This window comes from Sebastes umbrosus, chromosome 1, assembly GCF_015220745.1.
Source record: "Sebastes umbrosus isolate fSebUmb1 chromosome 1, fSebUmb1.pri, whole genome shotgun sequence".
NCBI classification, from domain to species: Eukaryota; Metazoa; Chordata; class Actinopteri; order Perciformes; family Sebastidae; genus Sebastes; species Sebastes umbrosus.
The window spans coordinates 22,403,852-22,431,662 of record NC_051269.1 but is presented as its reverse complement, the minus strand read 5'-3'; the positions used below and the strand labels follow the sequence as shown (position 1 = coordinate 22,431,662).

At 40.3% G+C, this 27,811-nt stretch overlaps 1 protein-coding gene across 1 annotated transcript in view; it reads left to right on the top strand.

Annotated features, from left to right (window-relative positions):
* Window positions 1-27,811, top strand: part of LOC119485197 (dedicator of cytokinesis protein 3-like) — a 228,634-nt gene that overhangs the window by 97,281 nt on the left and 103,542 nt on the right. The window contains exon 3 of the mRNA XM_037764582.1: window positions 7,385-7,425. Within this exon, the coding sequence (XP_037620510.1) occupies window positions 7,385-7,425 (41 nt within the window). The remainder of the gene's footprint in view (window positions 1-7,384; window positions 7,426-27,811) is intronic.

Below are 27,811 nucleotides of genomic sequence, written 5' to 3'. Positions count from 1 at the left end.
TTCATGAGGGCATCAGATAGGACTGCTTCCATTAATGCTGCTGCGGCTGTGTTGTCACAAATGCACGCAGTAAAATCAAGTAATACTCATTACTGCATCCACAGTTCTCTCGAATAATGGGCCTGTGATAGGTAAGCGCAGGCCTGGACGACAGCCCAAGTTATTAACCGATGTTGCTCCCGTTTCTGTTCCTACTTTGACTCACAGAAATTAGCAACTCAATCCAGGATGTGTCTGAAGCCAGGAAGTGTTGTTTTTTGCAGATAATGAGTGAGTATGTGCTTCATTAGCCACAGCTGGGCAGGCCGCTACCGTCGATCCAGTGCCAGGGGCTGATTGGGCCTTTCTTTACCCGGGGAGGGAGATGCCCACAAGTAATGTCATCTCCTACAATCCTCCTCACTTTCTCTCCCCAGTCATCTTCATTTTCCTCTCTACCCTCTTCTTTTATCCAGTTCCTCTCCTCAACATGTTTGTCCTCTCTTATTGTCTGCTTGTATTGACCAGCCTCATACTCAACCCTGAACTAACTTCATAGCATCCAATCAGCTTCTAATTTGCCCTTGTTATGAAATGCAACCCCTCCAGCGAGGGACATGGGCTATTATCTGAGCCCCCGTGGCACAAGGCTGGCAACACAGCTTTACCACACAGTGATTATCAGGGCAAACCAGGGCTAACTTTTGTCCAAGGTCCCCGTGGCAATTTCAAGATTCCCCCAGCCTCTGTCATTATCTGAGCATGCAAATACAGTTTCAGAAAATACCCTCCAAACAATCAAACAATGGCTGGCTAGCAGCGCGGAACAGATATTTATTAGAGAATAGTGTTTGTGTCAGTTATTTATATTGAGGTAAACATTTTTTAATATGGTTTTAACAAAAAACCTTCTCCAGTCGTGCTGACTAAGAAATGCTCTCAGTGATTTTCTATTTATATTTCCGTTACAGTTTTCCTTAACTTTCATTTCTCTACCCTTCTGAATGAACATTAGAAAACCATCTAGGACTATATGTGTGTGCTGCAGAAATACTGCAGAGCTTATATCCAGAAAGTACACCGAGTGTTCAAGATGCTAGGTAAATCTTTCTTAAAATTGGCTTCCCCTGCCCTCTTGCACTGTGGCTAGCACTTCTCTGCCTGCACTAACGCAAAGTTATCCTCCCCAGACACAAACTCAATGACTGTAATGACAGTGATATGGAGATGGCAGCCAGGCTGCGGGAATGCAATTCCCAAGTTCCATTCTTGAAATATAGATTACAGTCATAACACTTGAGGAAGCATTAGACTTCGATTAAGGCCGTAGCAGTAATTTAAAGTATGAGAGTTTGACTGTAAGTACTGTCAGCATTACTGAAGAGCCCGTAGTCACAGCTAAGAACAGCCTCTCATTATAGCAAATCTTTTATAGCAAACTGCTGCTGTTGTGGATGTCCAGGAGAGAGCTTTGAATATTAAACAACCAGGCCGTGACGAGATATGACATGAGATTTTGATGTGGGTAACGAGTCATTATTAGGGCTGTCAATCCATTCAAATATTGAATCGCGATTAATTGCATGATTGTCCGTAGAGTGCACTCATTGCGCGTCACTGGATTCTTCCATAAGCTGATAGCTAGACAGCTGTGAGTCCTAACAATAGCCATGTTTGTTGTTTACGTTCATAATGATAATTTTGGGGGAGTGGCTTTTGACGAAGGCCTGAAGGGATGGACTGTCAGTGTTGCCGACTTTGTGACTCTTTTGGTAGATTTAGGGACTGTCGGAGCTAGTGCTGCCAGCTACTTTCATTGGAAAAGAGTTGGGTGGGGTTTTTCGGTTGGTTCTTTTTATCATCTAGTGTCCTATTGCTAGTTTCTCAGCATTACTGACCCTACCTTTAAGACATTCGTGGGAAATTGTCATAATCAGCATATAATTTGACTTCCTAATTCTAATCAGTTCATCCTTGAGTCCAAGTGGACGTTTGTGCCAAAGCTCTTGAGATATTGCGTTCATGATAATGGGTCGGTCGGACGGATGGACAGACGGACAGTAAGACAACCCAAAAACATAATGCCTCCTGTCACAGCTGTCACCGGCGCGGAGGCATAAAAAAAAGCTGACAGGCAGAAAGATGGAAAAGTGTCTGGTTGTCAGGCAACCAACAGTGTGGATGCTTCTGATCAAGCTTTCCTAAGTATTCTTTATATGTTGCTATGACAACCAATAAAGTAACCATGGTGATAGTTAGCAATCTTTACCTTGGCTTGCTTTTTATTAATGTTTGCACAGTATACTGATTTGACTGGGATCCATCAATACTTGGGAATTGGCAGTGTCGTGTGAAGTGAGGATGCTGTGCTCACAGAGTGGCTCGGTGGCTCAGCTGCAGCTCACACCTCTATTGAATCACATAACCGTCCTAACCGTAATCGCAATGAGAAACGCCTTCTTGGGTACTATTACTGCATCAACAAGCAATTCCCTTTTTCATAAACTAGCTTGAGATGTGCTCTACAGGGATATGAAGCATCATTTAAGACTCATATTTGGCTGATTTGAAACCTGCATCTATGGTATAATGCTGTGTTCATAATGAGTTCAGTGTGAACCTGCAGCAACTCGACAAAAGTGTCTCCTCGAGTTCTGCCCTCCACTTAGAGATGATTCACCAAGATTATTATTGTGAATTTGATAACGGTGCAAAATGATTATTCTAATAGCCGCTCAGTGAGCCGTTCGGATACGGGAGGCGAGATGATTACTCTTCTTCAGAGAGAGGCTGTATGACAACAGACAAATTAGGTACAACATGCACCTGTGTGCACATGGATGTGCCACGCACAAACACCTGCTCCGTCATCTCTGCTCTTACAAATATAGAATAATCATGTACACACTCACACATACAAATCAATGTTTTTACCCCGTCTTTCCGTCCTTCTGTGTTTTTTGGAATCTCTTACAGATGCAGTAAACTCACTCAGCTACACACACACACCCTCATTCAACCCTTACAAATAGGCCCAGACACTGTTGGTCCAACCCCAGTCTGATTTCCATATAGATGAGAGGCTGGGGAGTAAACACAGCCATCTTAACGAGGGTGATAAATGAATCTTGATTGGTTATTAAGTAACCAGCCAATTAAGCCTTCATTTCCATATTCATATCAGATTATGGGGAACTGCTGAGAAATGAATCTCGTGATTTTGCAAGAAGAAAAGATGGAAGTTAATATGAAGCATCCTGGCCAATGCAGTGTCAGTGGGACACGTTTCTAAATGTTTGATTATCAGGGAAATTACAGTTTCATGATAGGTGCCATTATTTTACAATCTTTTAGAAAATTAAAAAACATTTTCTTTACAGAACTGTGTTAAAATATGTTTGTTATGGAGCACAAGGTGGACATTGTGGTGATTTAGATATCAGATATTGTTAACTAATTAATAAAAGTATAAAGAAATCGGCTTTTGTAGCAGTGTACACTGTGTTAGTCTATGAAGGTACGACCTCAGATCAGATGAGGCAACCCGCTGAATTTAAGCATATTACTAATTGGAGGAAAAGAAACTGAATAGGATTCCCCCAGAAGCGGCGAGGGAAGTGCCCAGCGCCAAATCCCCATGCGACGAGCAGATTGAGGATATGTACGAATAGAAGACCGCTTGCCCGGTGTTGCTCGAGGGCTTGAGTCCTTCTGATCGACGCTCAGCCCGTGGACAGAGTAAGGACGTTAACAGCCCCCATTGCACCAACGTTTCTTTTTGTTGCGTTTTTCCTTATCTGATGCGAGGTTCCAAGTACAGAGGGTGTCGTATATAGAGAGGCGAAGTCCCTCCCCTTCCGGTGGACCCCATGGGACCTTATTTCGGGAAAAATATGTAGAGTAGAAAAAGGCGAAAGACAAATAATTTTTTGATCCCGTTTGAATTGTGCCATGAATCAAACATATGATGTTCGTCAATTTAAAAGATAATTTTGCAAGTCAAGACAGTCTCAGTTTGTCGTAGGTTTGTCGTAGTATCATTTAGTTTTGTGTGAAACCGCTCAGTGAACTACATCTGTCGTCCCGCACAACATACAACATATCGTCACCAACACTAACTAGCTAGCTAACTTAGCTATGACCACGCACAAATGAAACATTATCTTACCTGATGTGTTTTATCCAGCGGCTCCTGGTCTTTTTATCAGCCGGGAAGCGAAAGAACGATCAGACCCGTTGCTGGTGTGAGTACATCCGAGTACGAAACACACAATAATCAGAAAGAGAGACGTCACTCACGCAACTTTTGGGTATTTGGTCTTTCTAAGATCTTATACTTCAACAGTTTTACAACAAACTGTGACTTTCTTGACTTGCAAAATTTATTTTTAATTGATAAACATCATATGTGTGATTCATGGCGCAATTCAAACGAGATCAAAAAAATATGTGTCTCTTGTGACTTTCCAAAATAAGGTCCCATGGTGGTCCACCAGAAGGGGCGGGACTTCACCTCTCTATGCTGTACAGATTGTAAAGTCCCCTGAGGCAATGTGATTTGTGATATTGGGCTGTATAGATGAAATTGACTTGACTTGACTTTGGTATTGCAGCCTAACATGGGTGGTAAACTCCACCTAAGGCTAAATACTAATAAATAAGGCTAAGTACCTTAAGGGACAGTTGAAAAATACTTTGAAGAGAGAGTTCAAGGGGGTGTAAAACCATTGAAAGGTAAACTGGTGGGCTCCACCCAGTCTGCTCAGGGATTCAACTCGGCTGGTCAGGGACGACTGCGTGTGGGAGAATCCACTCGTGGGGACCTCTCCCCTGGCGGTGACCCTCGGGCGCATTTCGTCAACGGCAGTACACCACGACCAGCTCTAGGTTGGCTTGGAAAGGACCCGGAGCAAAGGTGGCTCTAAATGCTCGCTGCACCCTCTCTCGGGGCCCCTGCTCTCTGTGTGACTGTCGTCCAAGGCGGACTCCTCAGTGTGCCCCAAAGTCGCCAGTGCGGGGATCGGCTCATGTAAAAGGCGTGAGGGGTCTGCAGCGATGTTAACAACACACCCGACCTGTTTCGACACACAGACAAAGGATAATAATATGCAACATTGTGATATAAATAAATGTCTCTTTTGCTTCACTCTGTCACAGACAGTCGCCAGCAAGCCTTAAATTTCCAAGAGCAGGAGACACAATCATGTTTATTTCCACTTGAATGGAGACAAATGATGTCCCCACAGTCTGGGAGGATGTCTGGGAGCTCCCCTCTACATGTTTAGTCCCTGGATACAAGTCATTTTCAGCTGTCAAGGTTTTACTTCAAGTTGAGTCAATTTTCATGACAGCTCTCTACTCCGCAGAGCCATCTGATTAATGTCCGTCCATGCGGAAAGAACCGTTGTGCTGAGACCTGAAGGAGGAGGGGGATCATCACATATCCACACGCACACACACTCACACACAAAATGTACTATACAGTAGGTCATGCAGGGTTAGCAGTGTGAACCCAGAACTTGTCCCGGCTCCCTATATGTCGCTGATCTTGTTCTTCAAACTGTGAGGGCTGAGCAGTGACAGATTTCTGCTGATGATGTTTGAGTTATCACCAATTTCCAACGCAAATGAACCATAACTCTGCCATGAAATCATAAAAAAGCTGCTTATAACTCCAGAACTTGCCTGAGAATCATCAGGTTTTTAATAGGGCTGTCAAAAAAAACAACAATAACGTGTTAAGGCAAATTCGTTTTAACGCCACTAATTTCATTAATGCAACTTGCAATCTTTAGGTTGTAGCGGGCTCAGTTTTAAATATAGAGTGAAGATACTGGCATCATATGAAACTACAAAAACCGAAGGAATCCATTAATACCAACCATGTCATACTGTTTTGTCACATAGGAGGCTAAATAACGCTCCAAACTTATACTAAATTTTGGCAAGGAAAAACTTGTGTGAGTCATAGACATTTTCAAAGGGGTCCCTTGACCTCTGACCTCAAGATATGTGAATGAAAATGGGTTCTATGGGTACCCACGAGTCTCCCCTTTACAGACATGCCCACTTTATGATAATAACGTGCAGTTTGGGGCAAGTCATAGTCAAGTCAGCACACTGACACACTGACAGCTGTTGTTGCCTGTTGGGCTGCAGTTTGCCATGTTATGACTTGAGCATATTCTTTATGCTAAATGCAGTACCTGTGAGGGCTTCTGGACAATATGTATCATTGTTTTGTGTTGTTAATTGATTTCCAGTAATAAATATATACAAATCTTTTGCATAAAACAAGCATATTTGCCGACTCCCTTGTTGATAAGAGAATTTCATACTTGACAAATCTCCCTTTAAGATACATTTTGAACAGATAACAAAATGTGGGATTAATTTGGAATTAATTTGTGATAATTAATCACGATTAACTATGGACAATTATGCAATTAATCGCGATTAAATATTTTATTCGATTGACAGCCCTAGTTTTTAAGTTTTCTTGGGTATCAAAGTAATCCAGTGATATTTGTCTGTACATCCACGGTTGTCTCGATTTTCTCTGAGGCAAAGAGTAGTGGACTGAATCTGTCTTTATCTCTGGGTCTCTTTCTGACTTTCATCACGCACATTTATAAGCATCCACACTAAGTGTACACACACCTTAGGCTATGAACTCATCCCACCCAGACATCTACACACACCCAATAGAGTCTTTTATTTTACTTTTACTGACTAAATGTCCATGGCTAATGAATATTGATTGTTTGATTGCTGACTGTCATACTCTTCAGGGCAACTAAATCAAAACCAAAAACATTTCTTTAAAAGACTTTGAATATGATCCCTTTCCTGCCAACACACATCAGGCATCAGGCTTAAACTTCAAGTTAACTGACTTTTACATGAAATGAGTCGACAGAGTAGCATATTATTTTATGGGGAGACATTTGCTTGTTGCAGAAATAAACCTGTGATCTTTTGGTTATTAGGTTACTTTTCTGAAAAGAGAAGTTTTTTGATATAAACTGTATTTTTTTTATCAATTATTTTTACACGGTGGAAGAATTTCAGACTCATTTCAATCTTTATTGACTTGTAGGACCATACCTGTGTTTTTGCAAGTTTAAACCCCAAATCATGAATACTTTATACTGTAGTATTGCTAACCATTTTCCGATGCATGGTGAAATTTCAGGGTTTTTTCAATGTTTTTTTCTCCTTTGTGAGGCAGCTGTTGGTTTCCATTCACCGCTTTGGTCCTTTTAAAATGGAGTTTTTATTTTATTTGTTATATTTTTGTTGACGTCACCAAGCTAAATTCGCCTTGCATATTCAGTCATGATGACTCATATCCCTCCATTGAATCTTTGCTGTCTTAGTCACTCATGTTTATGTTTCCTTTCAGGATGGTACAGAGGATTCTCAACGAGGAAGCCAAATGTCAAGGTAAGAGAGGCTGAAAGCTTCTGCTCCTCTCAGACTGTTTGACTATTAACACTTTCTTCCTCTTAAACTTTTGCTCTTGATTTCTCCATTCCTTCTTTTTCTTACCACATATGTGCTTCCCTTTCTTCCTGTCTCTCTCTCTCTGCTGTGGTGATGTTGGGTTATTTGTATCACCAACATCTCAGGCAGAAAGTAAAGAGAAAAAGTCTGCAGTTTATTTACATAAAGTCTCCTTCACATTACACATGCAGTCAAACAAGTTTCTGCTTCTCTCCATCCATTATCTTTGCACTCATTTTCTGGCAGAGTTTAAACTTCACACATTGGTAGATGATGGTAGACATAGTTTATTTTTTACATACGTAGGGATCAAATAGTGAAATCAGGCAACAAAGCTTCTTGACCATGGAAACGCCCATTCAGCCATTGCAAAAAGAAGTGACGTACGTTCCCAAAGTAAGCTCATCAATAAGGTTATGAAAAATGTGAATGCTTAGCATGAGCTCAGTCAAAGTTAGCTGTGCTAAGTTTGGTAATAGCTAAAAGGGTTGGTTCAGATTTTTTGAAGTGTGGTTGTATGTATAGTCCCGTGTTCTGTGAGGTAAAATGACTGTTTTGTGAATGGAGTCTGGTCTAGTCTTGAAGACGGTAATATAGCGTCTTCAGTTACTGTCGGAACGGGCTGTCTGACGGCGAGGTAAAACAGCTGTTCACGGGAGCAGCAGAAAAACGTATTTTAGATACATAAAAAAACCCAATATCACTTTATGTGAATGCTATATTTAGAATGTTTTCACCACTTTAACTCACCATCAGATGGCCCTTTCCGATGGGGGACTGAAGACGTTATATCGCGGTCTTCAAAACCAGACCAGACTCCATTCACAAAAACAGTAATTTTACCTCGGTGAACACAGGAGTTGCTGGTCTCCCGCTGCATCGATCGGTTACTTTGTTTGTGTTATTGTGTAAGCAAACAATACAATACATTGCTGAGCTTCCATGCCGGGACTCCTGTCTGCTTTTCCAAACTGGGAGTGTGCCGACCGTCATCGAAGTTACTGTATGTAACGTTAATACACTATAAGGCTGTATATATACAGCAGCGTCGTCATGCAGAAACCTACGTAAGGTAACGTGAGATAACGTTTTTAGAAGGGCTTGGGGAAAATAACAGTTTGGCACTAAAACATACGTATTTTGACTAAAATTTTAATGGTCAGAATTGAATACATAAGGAACACCACTGTGAAGCTACAGAATGATGTAAAAATCTAAGAAAAACTGGTATGTCATAACTGAGCCTGTAGTTGTTCAGATCCTCCTGATTGTAAGCATGTGTTTTAGTTTGAGGTAACATCCATATAGCAGAAGACCTATGGTGTCTGATCCACAGCAGATAGCCTCAGTAACAAAAGTAACATGGTTTGTTATTTGATGTAACCCAGCGCAGCAGCACGTGGTCTGATCTTTCAATGCAAAACAGCCTGTGGCAGTTTGCATCTTGTTTAGATGCTCTTTACATCATAGTAACTAGGTGACATGACTGCTAAGAAGCATACAAATATGCCCTGTAGCTCCAGTTGATGAAATCCCACTGATGTCAGATGAAACCCATATATAAAGTCTTTCAAGAATGAAGGAATTACTACCAATTTCTAAATCCCTGACAAGTACTGTTTTGAAACTAAACAAAAGCTTTTTGAAGAGGTGTATTGATGCAATGGTTGTGAAACACCCTCAATACATAACTATATCCCCTTTTAAGGATGAAAAAACAAGAATTGACATGGTTTTGAGCCAACAACAAATACAGAAACAGGTTTGTTGTGACCAGACTCTGCAAAAGCAAACATGCATCGATGCCGTGACAACTTAATATGCTGTACAGTGAATTTAAGCATCAGCATCCAACAGAAGTGCTATTCAGATAGTCGTCAGTGTCCACCAATTTTTGTAATTCTCCGACAATCCGGCATTCACGCCCACCTCATGCAGCAAAGGCCAGGTGTGTGGAGGTGTGAAAGTTGGCAGGATTTGAACTTATCCCTTTTCTCGTGTACAACTGAGTTCAACACTATGAATGCCTCCCAGAAGAGACTGTCTGAAAGTGTTCGTGTCTCGCCTTCTCTGTGATGATCGGCCTTTCACTCCACCTTCGAGTGTGACCATAAGGAACGACTATAAACACGTCATACAAACCAGTAGTTCTTTTTGCTCATACCCACGTCTTTAGAGCAGTGGTCCTTAATCTGTGAGGCTTGACAGGTGGGATGTGCGTGGCTGGAGGAAATGCGATGTGCAATTAATGTTTTGATGTCGGAATCTTTTTCAAGGCAGAACAGCGAAACAAATCAGCTATTTATACATCCACGGTAGCAATGGTGTTCATTCAGACAGGTGGTCTGTAGGTTTACAGAATAGACAGATATTTGCTATTTGACAAACTCCTTGTCGGGAGGAGATCAGGGTGGATAGGTGGTCCTTTTACCCAGGAGACCGGTGTTCGTGTGAAACCAGAAACTGTTGATTTATTTGTCACTTCCGTATTTAAGTAATGCCACTCTGGTAGTTATTTTAACCCAAACTGCGATCTTGTTTTGTTGCCTAAACCTAACCAAGTTTCTTTCCTGTGGAGACGGAAGTTTATTTTGAAAAGACTGTATGCATGTACAGTAATGTGTGGAAATTGGCACGTGTTGCTGGACATTCGTAGGATGATGAATAACTGTATCATAAGATATCATACAAACCGTTATATGAGGATACGTTGAACAGATTGGTATTTCATCCTGTGAACTGTTCACAAGCAGAACTGGAAAAATGGATTAGGAGATGTAAATGCCATGCAACTCATGAAGCTACAAAAATCCTTCTATTCACGAGAATAAATTGACTCCTATTAGGTTTGAAATAGTAGATAAGTATTTGTCAAAATGTCTTCATTTCCCCTTAATAGTCTGTGCTTTTTAGAAGCAAAGACAAACCCAGAAGTTAACTTATCAGAGAACAGGTGTGGCTTTAAGTACTGCGGTGGATTTTTAAGTATTATAGGCTGCTACATCTGATGAACGCAGTGCAGTGTTATTAGGTAATCAGCATCTCTTAACAGGTTTTATTGGAGCAGCCTTCCTGACCCTGTGCTGGATATGACTCACACTAACGGCCTTGTATATCCATCTCTCTTTTTCAAGCAGCATGACTGGATCACAAGCTAACAGGCTTCTGGGTTTTTAGTCTTTAAAAAAAATAAATAACCTCTTTTGTGTTTTGTCCTGCTCTGTCCCATTGTCCTCTCAGCACCAGCCTTCTGTTTTATTTTACTTTGCTCCATCCTGCTCTGTTGGTCCGTAAGAAGCTTTACCGTTTAGCTTTACTATATCTAGAAAGTAGTGTCTCCTCTAGCTGTTGTGGATCCCTGCTGGGTGTTCTGTGCTGTAGATAGGAGAGGTATTAACATACAAGAGATCATCTGCTTGGGTTTTGTATTTCATTTTAGAAGGTGAGAGGTGATAAAATAAAACAGAAACACCTCTGGTTTGGCTTGGAGATGGTTTTAAATGAGGTAGTTATTGAAGTGACATTTCATGTTTCTCATACAACTTGTGTCAGTCTTTTTGATATATAACTTGTAGACGGTCATGTAGAAACTCACTACCCATTCTCACTCACTGCTTTACCTTTCAGCAACTAGGAAGTGCTACAGCTCTGTTGTTTTGTCTTTTAACGTCCTGTCTGCATCGGAAGTAGGAATGTGTCACGTTGTGTAGATTGACATCTGCAGCTGTGATCGCCTTGCACCTACATTTTAGCAAATATTTGATCAGCTTTTTAATACAATGTACAGCGTGAAGTACTGACAGAGCTCAAGAAATTAGACCTTTTTTTCTGCTGACAAACATCAACTGATTATCAGATCAATTATTTTGCACAGAGTCATCTTAAAGCCGTTTCACACCAAGGACGTACGGGGGAAAAAATATTCGGACGGACCTCAATTTCAGCAGATTTCATTGCTACAACACAATTTAGCTAGTTGAGCTAGGTGTAAGACAGTTAACGCCATATGTCACTCTGCTCCAAGCTTTGTCTTTTTTAATCCAAAATCTGTAGGGAATGTGTTGATGTCAGGTCAGAATTCTCCCTCAAAAATGTGGACATGTGTTCCCAACCTTGAGAAAGGTATAGCAGGATGTGTTAACTGATCAGGACCGAGACTTTGGACTTGTATCTACTGTAGCCAGCAGTAGTGACCGGGAGTTAAAATATAAAACCAGAAATGGAACAAATGTGCGCGTTGCATAAGGTCAATAGTGATGCTTGGCTCCTCAGCTGTTGAAGAAATGAGAACCATGAAGTATCAATCAAGATGTGATTGTGTGGCAAAAACAATGCTTAAAACTCAGACATTTGTGTTTTCAGTTGTAAAGCATCTCCCGGATATGTTAAGTTACGGGGTTGGTCAACAATGACAATGTATTCTTTGACATGATAGAAAGCTATCAACTATATATATTGAGATAGCTATTCTCTAAGTATCTCTGGATGAATCAAGTCTTTGTGTAGGCAACGTTGCAAAGCATTGAGCAGGACTGCTTTATGGTGATGTTGCATTTACAGAAATCAGTGTGAAGAGATACCCTGATTTGTTAATTCTATTTTGCTGGTCTAGTCAAGAACTGAGATTCCCATCAAGATATTTTATGACAGTATATAACAGCTTCTCAGTTGAGATCCCAGACATTTATAACGTGATATATTTACAGTATCACTGCCATTATATAAAAGAGGATTGCATCCACATAGTCCTCCTCTATGGCAGAACAATCTAGAGCTGGCTGTGTGGTACTACTACGTGATATATGAACACAGTGCACTGGGTTAACAGGATGCTCCAGAGCCTCTGAGACATGGGAAATTAGGACAATTCATCATGTTGCTGTAGGGACTCTGTGGTCTTCTAAAGGCCAGCTGAATAAAGTTTTTAACAGATACTGGGCCTCATGCAGCAACATATCTTCAATTTCTCTTGTGTTTTCTCTTAATTTCCTGTTAAGAGAATAAATAAAAGAAGTCAACTTCAGATGCACCAAACGTTTTTTTAACCATCCAAATCTGCTCTTACCCAGGTGTGTTAGATGATGAGTCCCACTTGATCATAAATTGGAGGCGTGGGGCCGATTGTTTATTATTAGCATAGGTAACACCCCCTAAACACTATTTAGGGGCAAGTATTTTGAGATGTGCAAATACTCTGTGGCACATGCCTAAGAATTGGACAGATGGCACCAAATAAATGCTGTAAGAAGAAGAACTTCAGCAGTACAACTTGAGGTACTGTTAAATAAACTTAAAGTAAAGGTGATTTTCCAGAGTGTCAGTACTGACGTTACAGGAAAATCAGAAGCATCTAAGAGCAGTATGTACGCCATTCAGAAACTGAACATGCGTAATATCATCCGAGGGTATTTATAATCTTAATCAATGGATCATAGTAATTCTTTAAAAATCGAATCATTATAATTATTCTAAAACATATAATAATCTAAATTTGATCATATGATATTCATGCATTTTTTTATGTTCCTCAAATTTAAAACTTACGTTTTCTTGCGTTGGACAAACAATTTTAGGAAGTTTTACAGTCACAACTCAAACAAGCAGTGGAGTAGTAACGTTATAAAGCTTAGAGAGCCAGAGTAAATTAATACAAATTTCACAACCTAAGGCTTCATCCACACACACTCTTGTCACAGCGAAGGAAAGCACATTGCTATCGCCATTTTCTGTGTAGCAGTGTAGCATTGAAGCATGGTGGAATTAGCCAGCTAACTCGCGGACAGCCAAGCCATTGTTCCGACGGCTCATTATTCCTTCACCCCAATAGTCCGAAAAATGTCACGACAGCCGTGACTAATCTCACTTCTCATGCCTAAACCTAACCAACCAATCCAGCCAACGAAGGCATTCAAGGCAAAGAGATGGACATGACCTGAACGTTTGATGATGTCATTCTGCATAATAATTAGCCATGTGCTTCTGTTTGTTGTATGGGGAGTGTGTATTTTTGGAGCAATGGGATTTCAGAACAATGGGCAGTCCCCTGGACGACTGACTAGTTAGCTAGCTTGCTAATTCCGCCATTTTTAATACTACGCTGTCCGTTCTCTTCGCGGCAAGCTGCAACCACACTTTACTATACGGCCCCACTGACGCGGGTTCTGTTGTCACCATAGCAACTAACAACAATCGTCATTTTCTCTTGCACTAGTCAAATGACCATGGAAAACCATTCAATGTCCGTTCTGCTCCTATTCTATTTCTATGTTTTAGACATACAGACTGCTACTTATATGAAATGGAATATCTTACACACAACTGTACAATATTTAAAAAATGGTACCAGTTTACATAATATGTGAGGCAAAACATTCCTCAGGCAGCATGTAAGCTGGTACGTTTTAAATAAGAGTAAGATGTCATACACAGTTAAGGTTGACTGTGGAAAAAATGCTAGCTTGCAAGTGAAAATCAGATCTTGTTGAGAGCTTCCAAGGCTACACCTCCAGAGAAAACCTTGACTTATAGTGGACTAGCAGAACAGCTTGGCCGTGGGCGGCGCACTGCCATTCATTTCTGTAGGTTACAGCAAGGGCAATGGAATGCAGCACAGCAGGGATAATAAGACAGAAAAAGTTGAAGCTCTGGCTTCCTCATGCAAATCAAATATCGGGGATCTTGAGAGCTCTGCGGTAGAGAGCACTCTTTAACAAAGAGAGCTCAGCTTCACTGGTAGCAAGACAGAAAGTCTCTTTCACTATTATTAATACAGCAGCTGAAGCCCAAAGGAGCCAAACAGACATGTCACGATTCAACACCATGAGCTTTTAAATCTCTGTTCCTATTATTACTGAACTTTAGATGGATCAAAGGCCACAGAATCGTGTCATTCTTCACTGTTTCTTTCAGAAGTGGAGTAACAGAAAAGGCTGTTAAAGAACATCTGTGAACTGTTTGATTTGAGACATCAGTTGCATGATCTGTCCTTATTATTGTGATAGAATCTGAATTATGTTGTACACTGAAACCTGCTTAAGAACAGCTGTTGCATAGTAACTACATGGACACTGTGTAAACAGGAGATTTAACAACATGGTTGAGGAAAATGTGTTTATTATTTAAAGTCTCGTCTGTCTGCACATGTGATCGAGCTCCAGTCAGCTACTTTACTGCAGAGAGGAAGAATTTACAAGAAGGTTCCTCTGTCTTTCTGGATGTTCAAAAGAAAGGAAGCAAACTGTAAACTCCTAACTTAATTAAAAATTAAAATATGTTATTTCCATCGCCTAGGAAAGTTCAATCAATATATGTGAACATGAGCTATTCTCAGAAATCAGACCCACCTCCAGTATTTACAGCCTTGCCACCCCTGACATTTTTTTTTTCCCCCACTCACTCCCTGCTTGCTAACATTACATCCCGGCTCCCGAAATAGTAATAACACAGTGTAAAAATACTCTACACAATACTCTGTTTTCAGCTTTAGACGATAGGAATAACCTGTCTGAATTTTGAAAATGGACGTAGTTCCCCATTAAAGAGACAGTGCGTGCGTGCGTGCGTGCGTGCGTGCGTGCGTGCGTGCGTGCGTGCGTGCGTGCGTGCGTGTTAGTCCAGCAGGTGCAAATGTGTGTGATTGTGTAATGTGGAAACATACAACATATAATTATGCCCATGTGCATGCTACAGAATGCCTCCACATGTTTGCATGCGTTCTTGTGTGTCTAAATGCGAGAGTGTATGTGCGCTGCCTCTCTCTCTCCCAGCAGCGAGGCTTCATCCCAATCCTGTCAGTTCCACCCTAATCACCTGGTTTCTCTACAATACGCTCGCTGGTCGAAGCGAATTGCTATGTCTCCCTCAGGAAACGCCTTCCTGCTCTGACTCGTCTCTAATCCAGCAGCACTATAGAGAACTTCACACTTTGAGGTTCATCAGCGTTCAGATTACTCTGACCATCGGGGCCACAGAGAGGGCAGCTCACAGTCAGTCTGAAAGCTCCGATCACGGAGTTGTTTGCATTGAACTGTGAGAGAGTTATAGGAACCGGTCCAGCACAAACTACGGCTCCATAGAGATCATTTAACCAGGGCTGTCAATTGCAAATAATTGCATGATTGTCCATAGTTAATTGTGATTAATCGCAAACTAATCGCACATTTTTATCTGTTCAAAATGTACCTTAAAGGGAGATTATTTAATACACGTATCAACATGGGAGTGGGCAAATGTGCTGCTTTATGCAAATTAATGTATATATTTATTATTGGAAATCAATTAACAACACAAAACAATGACAAATATTGTCCAGAAACTTAACAGGCAACAACAGCTGTCAGTGTGTCAGTGGGGAGGCGGAGACTCGTGGGTACCCAAAGAACTCATTTTCATTCACATGTCTTGAGGTCAGAGGTCAAGGGACCACTTTGGACCACTTTGTTGCAAAAATATGTTAAGTTCACCCATATTTTGTAGGGAATCTCAGTTGTTTGCGATATTAACTGCTAACATAAGACTGTGTTAATAACAGGTTTAGTTTATCTGGGTGTGCCAACCTTTATTAATTTGTCTCTATAAACTACACTGACTGTTAAGTTAACCTGTGCTCAATCAACAAAGGTTTGGGCTTTCTGTATATTTTGCACTCAATTGGGGCGGCTGTGGATCAGAGGTAGAGCGGTTGGATCCCCGGCTCCTCCGGTCACATGTCAAAGTGTCCCTGAACAAGATATTTAACCCCAAATTGCTCCCGAAGGCTGTGCCATCGGTGTGTGAATGAGTACTTAGTTTAGATCCTGACGGGCAGGTTGGCACCTTGCATGGCAGCCATCAGTGTGTGAATGTGTGTGTGAATGGGTGAATGCTGGCATGTAATGTAAAGCGCTTTGTGTGGTCGGAAAAACAGAAAGGCGCTATATAAATGCAAGTCCATTTACCATTAACCAAGTCCAATGAATCCGTGTGTAACACTCGTAATATGTGGGATATTGTCCATTTTTGGACATATAAATTTATGTCTGAATAACACTGCTGCCATATGGAGTAACTCTGCCATCAGTTCCATTCTAAACTGGTAAAGTTCAGCTAGCAAAGGTCTCCAGAGATGTTTGGTATACTCCACGCTGACCTTTGATTATAATGCCTGAGTTTCTCTTTAGAATAAAGGCAGCAGAAAGGCTGGCTGCCCAGATAGTGGAGAATCCCTGAAGACACTGTGTGTGTGTTTGTGTTTGACTTCATGTGTGTACTGTAAGAGGATACACTGTTGGCATTTAGGAACATTTAGCTGTGAGTTTTGTTGGTAGTTGTAATTAGTTGTGATATACGTTTATAATCTTTAGCGTCTTTTTAGATCAGACAGAAACATTTTTAAAAAGGTCAAATGTCTGTCAATCTGTCCTGGCTGTTCTCATACACCGTTCGAAGCTATACCTACGAATTTGTATATATATATCTGATGGAATCAATTTGTTTGTAATCCACGTAATTGTGAACCAGGAAGTTTAAAGAGCAACAAACGCCGCGTACGGAGGAGGTCGGGGTGGATGGGTGGATGAGAAATAACTTTTCGTAAGATATGATATGAGCCGTTGTATGAGGATACGTTGGTCTGTCGCGTGTGTGCGTGTAACTGGCTCTGTGTGCATCAGTGACCACTGATGCACCTCCCTCAGCAGGGCAGTGAAGGGCGTTGTGTTTGTGTGTGAGGTGACTTCTGATCTATTCTGCCAAAGTGAACGCACACCTGTCTGCCAACTGCTCTGAGCCAGGTGCAAATACACACACGAACACACACACACACATTCAGCAAGAAGTGGCCATAGTCTTTCCCAATGACATCCAGTTTAAATGTGTGTGTGCTTGGCTCACTTCAGCTTGCCCAGTCACCTTCCAGCAGAGATTAGACCAATCAGAGGAGAGTGTCAGCAGCAAAGAACACAAACACACACATACATGTACACACACACGTACACACACACACATATATAATGAGTGGGGCCTTTGGGACTGTGGTCGCTGTGCATTAGTCACGGTCATCAGTCCATTTAAACATGGGTCAGCACGGTTTGGCTCACTTCTCTCATATTCTGCTGCTCTCTACTAGAGCCTAACTCTGATATCAACATCAACTGTAGTCACGCCGTCTAATATAGGCTTCTCCATAAAATAGATTTAGCTCCATATATTTAAGACTATTGAGTATGATCTGAAATATTTAGATTGCATGGTATCTTTTTTATTGCTCTTTCTGGCACACTCTGGTAAGCACAACTAAAATCATTCAGAATCTATATTCAAGTCCAAAAGAAACAAAATTATTTTTTATTATTATTATTTAAGATGTTTTAGCTATGCTTGATATCTCAGCTGCTTCTACACTATACAGAGTTTCAGTCAAACTAATTTGAAATAAAATAAATATCCACTTATACTGCGGGGAAGTCATTCTCAAAGTGAGAAGATATTAACCTCTTACATTTTTGCACTTATTATTCTGAAATATTTGCAGGACAGTGTTGTAGAAAACGCACCGAGTTGCACGCCTCCATGAATAAATAAAGTACAGGGTTTTAATTGTGGATTATTACTCTTATTTACAAATCGGTACACGCTTCTTTTCTATCTAAAATAAATATAAATGACATTTATAATGAAATGAAATGAGCATTGTGAAAGGCAAACTCTATGTAGAAAGAAAGGGCTGGCAGCAGCAGCAACAGAAACGCTGCCAGTGTGGACACCACACGCGTGAGATACGCAGTAGTTCAGCGAGGTAGCCGTCACTCACTGCTCAGTGTGGCAGTGTTTCCCAGTCGTAATGCAGGTGTTTGGGATTTAAAAAAACAATCTGACCCTTTGTAAAGGATAGGAGGCACTAATCTACAATCATTCTCAAGGATCTCTTCAGTTACCTTGTAAAAAGAACAACTGAAGAATGTTCAATTTGTATTATACGCTGTCCTAATAATTACTAAAACATTTCTATACAGTAGTTTCCCTCTGTCCTACATTTACTCTTTACATAACGTGTACAATATGTTGTGTATTTCTGTACTTTAGTAGTCAGTGTGGAAAAAGGAACGTTTGTTGTATGATTGATGAACAGTGCCAGTTTAGAGTTGAAGTGGCAGGAGAGTTGAGTGACTTTGGGTAATCTCTGGATGTCTTCTTTCATGTCTCTTGGTAGTCTTTTGCCACACTGTATTGTATGCTGGCAACAGGTGTGAGTTTGGGCATCTGTTTTTGTGTTGTTGTCTTTGCCTTCACCATTTGTCTGCTCTGCATTCAGCTGATACAGGTAACACACTCTTAGTATCAGCACTATACTGTTCATGCACTTCTCTTGATGAACAGCATTACAAGCACTGAATACAAAGGAGGATCAAAGAAATCGAGCACTGAAAATCCTCCTGTATCTCAGGTTGGACTTCTGAAAGCAAACTGTTGAAAGGAAAAAAGAAAAAAAAGATGAAGAGGCAGGTAGAAAGGAAATATATTTGGGTTTTATCACTCTGCAATGGCGAGCTCCTCACCGCTGCCACAAACAGTGGGCATAAAAGGCTTCTCTCTGCAGGGAACAGTGAGTGGGGATTTCACATGGCACAATACAAATACCGTATGGTTTAGACTGTCTGGGTCAGTAAGTGTGTGTCCCAGTGTGTTTTGTATGTAATCTAGAAGCAGACAGAGGATCTATTCAAACTCAGACTGAACAGAAGATGAAGAAATAGAAGTCTGCAGATTATTGTTGACACCTCCTGTATGGAAGACAAGTAAGACACGAAGATAGATGCTGCGGTGTATAAAACAACACTTTAACATCAAACATCTCCACATAGATGTTGGAGAGCTGAAGTGCAGTTTGTTCTGAGTGAGAATCTGAGCATACAAATTGAAAATGTTGACGTCTCAGAGCCAGCAGTCCATTGGTCTCTGTAATTTTAGCACTTTGATCTGAGCGTGAAACACAGCCTGGAATGATGCTCATATTCATTCATTTTACTTATGCTATCCTCACTACCATATTGGATCCAATTTTAGATGCCGAAACAACCCATAATGCAACACTCTCTGTAGGAGCTGGCACCCTCTCCATTCAAAAAAATATCTGACAGTGTGAACTCATAAATGTAGTTCTCGAATATAAGACACATTTTCTTGTGGTTTGTAGTTAATTGATGACACTGGAGTTTGTCTGAGATGTTGTATGTAAAGTTAATGTCCTTCACTGGAGACAACATACATAATGCTGGCATTTAAACAGCGGAACAACAACTTACAAAAATAGAAGTGAAACAGTGTCCTGACCTGCATTCAGGGAGACATTTCAGTCCAAACTGTAACAAAATGTCCTGGAAACCAGCAGGAAAGATGCAGGTATAAAACTGATTAATTATTTATTCTGACGCAAAGCATGTTTGTGTTTTGGACATGGCTGTCAGTTCTTATAACTATGAAATATGACTAGATGTGCAACCCTGTAGGGGTGGAAAAAAATGTAATCACCTATGTGTTTCGATTTTTTTTTTTACGATTTTGAAATAGATTTTTTAATTGCAGAATCGATATATGTGCTTCATTTGAGTCTATGCGGAGGTAGAAGGAAGTTGCCGCTTTTAATGTTGCAGTCTGAGTAACGTGAGGTCATCTCCATTCGTATCCGTCAACCAAAACAAACCACAGCGAGCCGAGACAACAAAACAGAAAAAGGCGGAGGGTCCACATGGGTGCGACCTGCATCCTCACATGTTAAATCCAAAGTGGTAAACACTACACATACAGTCAAGTATGGAAACACTTTGGGTTTCACACATTGCCAGGAAAAGCAGAGCTAGACATCATGGCTAAAGCTGCATGCTAACTCTGTCATGGACGGGAAACGTTGTCGTATTGCGGTACAGTGTGGTCAAGCCAGCCGTCACTCTCATCTCTGTGGTCAAATTAGCCGACGCTTTAATTGTAGAGCACCCATATACTGACATTTATGTTAAATGCTTTCAAACGGCCCCGATGGAGCTGACCATGGATGTATAAAGAGAACGGAGCTAACAGTAAGAGCTAGTGACGAACTTGGCAAAGTTAGTGGAAGTACACACGTCCGGTTTTCAAAATAAGGTGTTAACAAAGGGAACTGTATATACAAAATACATATATGGAAGTAAGATTGATCAGATTATATTCACCAGAAGTATAAAACATTACATGTCCCTTGTAAATTAAAAAGAATATACCTCTCAATTGTAAGGGAAATGTCTTTATTCTTTATTTTTGGGTTGCTGGAAAAAAACTTTAATAAATAATTCCTGACAATGACTGACATATTTGACTTCAGGACATCTCTGACTACATACATGCTGAAAATCAAACATTTTTACTGTATCAATTCAGAGATTTTCCAAAGTAAAAGTCCCTAGAAGTGTATGATTCAATTCTTTCCCATGGCTTAGTGATAAAAAACAAAAATTGCAATAAATCATAATATCAAATCGCAATGCTTGTAGAATTGCAATACATATCAAATCGATGATAGTATCGAATCAGGAGGTAAGTGTATCGTCCCTGCCTTACAGCCCTGTCTCCTACAAAATTACTTTCCCGTACAGCTAAACTGCATTCTCAATTATGTTTCCAGGGTTGATGTATTTTCTCATGGATTACAGTCGCAGTTTTAAACACGTGATTAACGTGAATTTAAACAAAACAAAACAAAAACACACAAAATTACTTTTAGGCAAAAATGTATTTGGCTTAAATAAGGACATTTGCAACATTACGAATTTACAGACGTATATTAAAATAAGTCAGCATTGACTTTTGGTTTCACACGGGACACAAACAGCAGTCTCCTGAGTGGAAGTCTTGTGTTTGTTTGACCCATCCACGCCGACCTCCTCCCTACACGGACTTACGCAGACTATGATTAGAAATATATTTGTGATTCGTCAGAAACAAACGTAATCAGAGAGAAAATACGCTTCTCTTGAAAACATAGTTGACAACGCATTTTTGTTGTATGGGAACGTAATGTTTAGGAGACAAGGCTGAGATGTGAACAGTCTTCCAAAAACATCAGCCAGGAACAGCCAATTTAAATCTAACAGTACAGCCTGCAGTGTGAAAACAGCATTACATAAAGAGAGAACAGAATATGCATATATTCATTATGGCTCTCCTTGCATTGGAAATGTCTCCCTCTCAGACCATTTAGAAAAATGCTCATTGTTGAAAAATCAAACGGCAACAAAGGAGGAAGTTGAACAGTTCTGCAGTTGTGATGTAATCACCGTTATTTTATCATCCCAGCCGAGTCAGAACCACTGTGTGAAATTATAGACCAGACTACATTATGATGCTGCATGGAGCTGTATGTGGGAATGACACAATCCTTTTTCTTGCTTGCAACGAGGACAATGAGCAGAGCAGAATGCAACAGAAGAGCTCAGAGTAGAGAATAGATGGGAGGGTTAGAAAATAAAGTCCTTGAGGACAATAGAAGGATGAAACAGAAGAAGAAAGAAAGGTAAAAGAGAAGACAGGAGAGTGAAGCGCAGCTGCATTCAGCTTGTCACAGGAGTGACTGGAATACAATGAGTGACAGTTTATCACAAGCTCATCAGCAGGTGTGATAAGATTGAAACAAAAGAGAGTGAAATTACTGTACAGCAGTAAAACGGAGGCGCGAGCACGGCAAAGTGAAAGAAGAATGTGCTAATAAGAAAAATCAGGGATTGGAGGAAGAAACATTAGAAGGGGCTAAAAGGCTATGATGACCTCTGACCTTTATGAAATGTGAGGAAAACAGCGAGAACACAGAGGGATATTTTAGTCATAAAAAAAACATTTCTTCTGCAGCACTTAACACGCCGACCTCCGTGTGTGTTGATAAGCGATGAGCCGGGAGATCTACTGTATCTCACCCACTGAAGCTAGAGGTCATGTTGAGATGAGTACGCTAAATGAGCTAAAGAAGGAGAAACCGACACATTAAGCACGGTGCAATCTGCTACTGTTTCAACTACGACATGAACTGTTGTGCAGTGTTTGATAGCTGTGTGCTCCACTGACTTGGATAAGAGCTCAAAAGTGCTTTAAGCTCAATATGGCAATATTTAAAGTGTTTTTTAATATGATATGGCCTTAATTCTCTACCATGACTAAGTGGTCACCGCCCACTGTCTTTATAAGTAGAGATCAGCAAGGACTCTCTCCCACTCCATGCTGCGCTGTGACTTTTTGTTCCCTTCACAGACGATGCCCTGCTACTGAACTAAAACAGTGTTTTTAATACCTCACTTCTGCCTCTCACTTTTAAGATTATACACAAACCCTTCCAGTGCGTCCTGCATGTAGAGACTTAAGTATTTGAGTTCATTTCAAGCACCGTGTGTTCTTAAACCCAGTTCTACCTGTCTGATGTAAAATGGCACATAAACACTGTAACTAATCAGCGATATTTGAGCTGCCGGTTTTCTGAAATCACCTCGTCAAATTAAGGCAGCATTTATGTCAAATCTGTCCCTGTCCCGAAACGGAAACCATCTTTGGACACATCATTTTGTGGAGATTTGATGTGCTTCGGCTGTTGGGTGAAAGCCCAATTTCGCTTAAATGACACACACTCTTCAGATTTGGTTGACTTGACTGTCTGTTATACATCTACAGTGAATTTCCAATTGGCAAGATTCACCACATTTTATGTGGATGTCCAATCAGTGTTGATGGTCAATGTAGTCGATTGATGCAATAAATTCCTCAGTGTGCTATATTGACCCAGAAAGCTGAGTTCTTCTAAATCTGTTGTTCTTCCTGCATCTAGCGCCCTCATTTGATGTGACAGTGACGTAGTTGGATGGAAGGAAGAACTACAGGCTGCTGTTTCAGCTTAGATTTATCTGGGTAGCCAGGGCGTCATGCTCTGGATGCAACTCAAAAACAGGACTTCCTTGTTCTCTTTGCTTATATTGGAAACTAGCTACGTTTCCAACAGCGAAAACGGCATCCCACAATATGAGTGCAGAGGATGTTCCGGACAACGACACATTTTACAGTGTCTGACTCAGATATTCAAGCCAGAGTGTACAGCCGAAGAAATGCAGCAGCGTGAGGCTGCGGAGAGAGGCCGAGGCTGCGGCTGTATTAGCCGTGCATGGCCGACGGGGCACCTCCAGGTGTCAGAAACTCGCGTGCAATGCATCCTGGTACATGTAAGCACTGCCGGCATGGTTACATGAGCAGGAGAACTCAGCTTTCTGCATCAATATAACACACACGGAGGAATTTATTGCTTCATTTGATTACATTTAGCATTAACAATGATCATTGGCCATCCACATAAAGGTGGTGAATCATCCTTTTTAACTAAGACTCCCACTCATACTGAAGGTATCTCGTTTTCAGGATATTTTCTTTATCTAGACAAAGTTGACTGAGCATGTATAAAAGCTTTTTGTGCCATCTTATGTAACTTCTGCACATTTACAAACTTTCTGAGAGTAGTTGCTGAAGAGATGAACAACCTTTTGTACTGATTTTTCCCACAAGCCTGACCTCTATGCTGCCTCTGGGTTACTTAATGTATTTCACATGCCATTTTTAGCATTTATAGATATAGTATTTTAACTCTGACTCCCTCTGCCTGTACAGATGATCTGACCCTTAACTACCTTTACCTCCAACAGCTCATCGGCAACTTGTTGTTGGATAAATTCCATGTGTCAAGTCATAATGAAATTATAAAGTATTCAAAAATAATCACTGTTCAGTGAATTATCCAACAACTGTCATTCATCAGATTCTCTTACACACAATTCCCTCAATTCGTAGGTAAAAAATAGACTTTTTTTAGGCATCTTTTTTAGGAGGACTGTCTGCGTCCAAAAACACAAAGTTAAATCATTTATGACTCGCAGCATTTTCACCACTGGTCAGCAGTAAGGTTAAGACCATTCATTATTTAAGTGGGAGAGTGAGAGTGGAGGGATGAAGTTACTAGTTGTTGTTTTTTTCATTTTTCTCACCATATTGATTTTATATTTTTGTGAATTCACAGATTCCCTGCAGAGTCACCATGAGTTAAGAAGTTGCTCATCCTATTAGAAGTTTTTATTAAAACTTTTGTATCAGTCTGATATGTATGGGGAATTTATGACTTACTGTAATATGGTTTAAAGTTTTTAAAGGAAGACACTCCAGATAAATAGGGTAAAAAAATGTAATGTATAGATATCGCCATGAAACTTCCCCAGTTGATTACTGACATTAAGACATTTTTTTTTTTTTTCCTGAAATTGTATGTTTAAATGTGCAAATGAGTCATTATCTAATGCTAATTTTTGGTGAAGTTAGAAAAAATCTACAGATACAAATAGAGAAAGCAGTAAAATAAACACCTTAAATGTGTATTGTGGATGTTTCCTTTCCACTAGTCTGAAAGACGACATGTTATGGAAGCCAAAAAGCCCAAAATCTGAAAACTGATCAGTGCATGAAAAAAAAAAATGTTTTTGCCTCGGATTTTTTACCCTGCTGAGAATGAATGCCAGGAAAAGGGTACTTGCTCTCTATAATTTGTACAGAAACATCCTTCAGAAACACATCAGGTCAAAATGTGATAAGCTTGGTTTTAAGACTAAAAATTACAGATATATATTTTTGATATAAACTGTTGCAGTTGATTTTGAGGAGTTCTTGCTTTAGCTTTCAATGGATTTTTACATATTTTAGTATATATATATATATATATGTATACTGTATATATTTATTACATGGCTGTGTTGAATACTTGATTCTGATTGATCTATCAGCGTTCTGCGGTCTGTAATTTCTGTATAGCAGACCGTTGCTATGTATAGCAGACCGTTGCCATGGGCGCAGTTCTGATGTCAGACTCTGGCGGACCATTTTTGTGTCAAAATATTGATTTCTTCAGTAAGTAGCCGTGTAATAAGCGGGATAATGTACAGCTAGCGGGTCATTGTTGTGAAAGAATGTCGGGAATTCTTTCACAACAATGAAAGTACGCTGTTCGCTGTACATTATCCCTTACATATATACTACTACTACTAGTCTGACATTAAAATAATCTCCTTTAAACATACTGATATACAGCATGCAAACTAATGTCAGTGAGTAGCAGCAGTGTTGTGAGCAGAACAGATAAAGTGGAGGACAGGTCCTAACGGTTGAAGGTTACAGGAGTCAAGACGCTCCATTAAGACAGACGGTCTGAATGTTGCAGATGTTGAATAATGCACAGCGGCGGTGGGAAGACACCCACATTAAACTTCAGGGACGGGATTGTTGTCTGCTGCTTGTCTCTCTGTCTTCAGTTAAACATAATGGACTCGTCTGGACTCTCTGCTGTAATGGACCTCAGCTGGTGTTTGTATTAGATAAGAAGATGGAGCCCCTGCTCATCTCTGTATCTCAAATACTGCTTGCTTGTGTGTCCTGCTCTGTCTACAAGACTACACACAGTACATGCTATATTACTTAGTAAAAGGCTAAATCATATATAAGTAATCCAATATTTTTTACAGAGAACGTCGTTGTCCTGAGACATTGCATGATACAGTATATTAGCGTATAAATGGGAATATAAGCCAATATTGTTTGCATAAACAGATACAAATTTACACACAATCACACGCACTCACATATGGGCAATAGAGCCTATCAGAGTGCTTGGGGTATTTAGGTGGATAATAAACCATTATTTGGATTTGCTTGGATTTGTCTCCAGGACAATTGTGGGAAACAAACAATTGGTTGTTATGTGCCTTTGATAAACAGTAAACATCTGTTAGGACTTATATGGTAGAATGGAAAGGAGCAGGGTATGTAATTATGTTTTCCTGCCATAGCCTCTCCCTCTATCTTTTCTACTGTACATCTCTGTGTCTCTAATACCCGGTGTTTCTCTGTTTCTTTTACCCGGTGTTTCTCTCTTTTTCTTTGACGGTAAAGCTACATCATATTATATGACATGTGATTGGCCCCTGGATGACACTTAAAACGCAGGTCAAAACAAGGTGACGTGCAGTACTTGCAGCAGACTGCTCCAGAGGGAGACTGTCTTATTTGTGGGTGGATGACATTTTTACTGCAGCCTTGTTCCTTTCTTGTTGACTTTATTATGCTGTTCCCTCTCTCTGCGTCTGACGCACTCGTTCATCTTTATCTCTTCACGTCTCCGTCTCCCTCTTTTCTCTCTCTTACTGTAACAAGATGACCTTTTCAAGTGAACCGCTGCTTCAACACTGTCAGCTAAATTAGGAACAACACAACACCGTGATGACCTCCTGTCCATCACACACACTCACACACACCTACACACACTTTGAGCCAGGTAGCATCAGAGAAGAGCCTGAGGTGTTCTGAATGCACTGACCTGTTAACAACCATCCATGGTCACAGCTAACAGGAGACAGGAACAAGATGTGCTTCCTCTCTCTCTCTCTCTCTGTGTGTGTGTGTGTGTTTTATACTTTCTGGTCTTCATCTGATGTTTCCATTATCACAGCAACATTGTTTTTATTATATCAGCTTCACATCAAAATGGGGCAAACACAGTTCAGCTCTGTTCATTATTCTAAGGCAAGGAAAGTTTATTTATACAGCACATTTCAGCAACAAGGCAAAGTGCTTTACATAAAACATTAACAGCATGGAGACAAACACACCACAAACAAACATTGAAATACAATTAAAATAGTCATTAAAGAGTCAAGAGAATTTTAAAAAAGCTAAATAGAATAAGACAGGTGTAAAATGCAAGAATAAAAGTTACAGTGCAGTGTAAGAAATGATTTAAGAAAAGGCTGCGGCCAAGATTTGAAAAATGTGAGAGTTTTCTGGGAGTTTGTTCCAGATATATGGAGCATTAAAACAAATGCATGGACAAGTTTTTCCAAATCCCACTGAGACATCAGTCCTTTAATCCCTTGATGTTTTCTTAAGATGATAGTAGGCTGACTTTGTAATTGTCTTGATGTGTCCGTTGAAATTCAGGTCTGAGTCCATGACTACACCTAGATTTCTGGCTTGGTCTGTCTCGGTCTTTTTAACGATTGAATTTGACTTTTAATCGTTCCTCCTTGGCTCCAAAAACAACTACCTCAGTTTTTATCTTTGTTTAATTGAAAAAAATTCTGGCACATCCAATCGTTGATTTGTTCAATGCACTTTGTCAGTGCTTGTATTGGACCATAGTCCCCTGGTGATATGGTTATATAAATGTGTGTGTCGTCTGCATAATTATGCTATCTTATGTTGTTTTCCGTAATCTGAGCCAGTGGAAACATGTAGATGTTAAACAGAAGAGGCC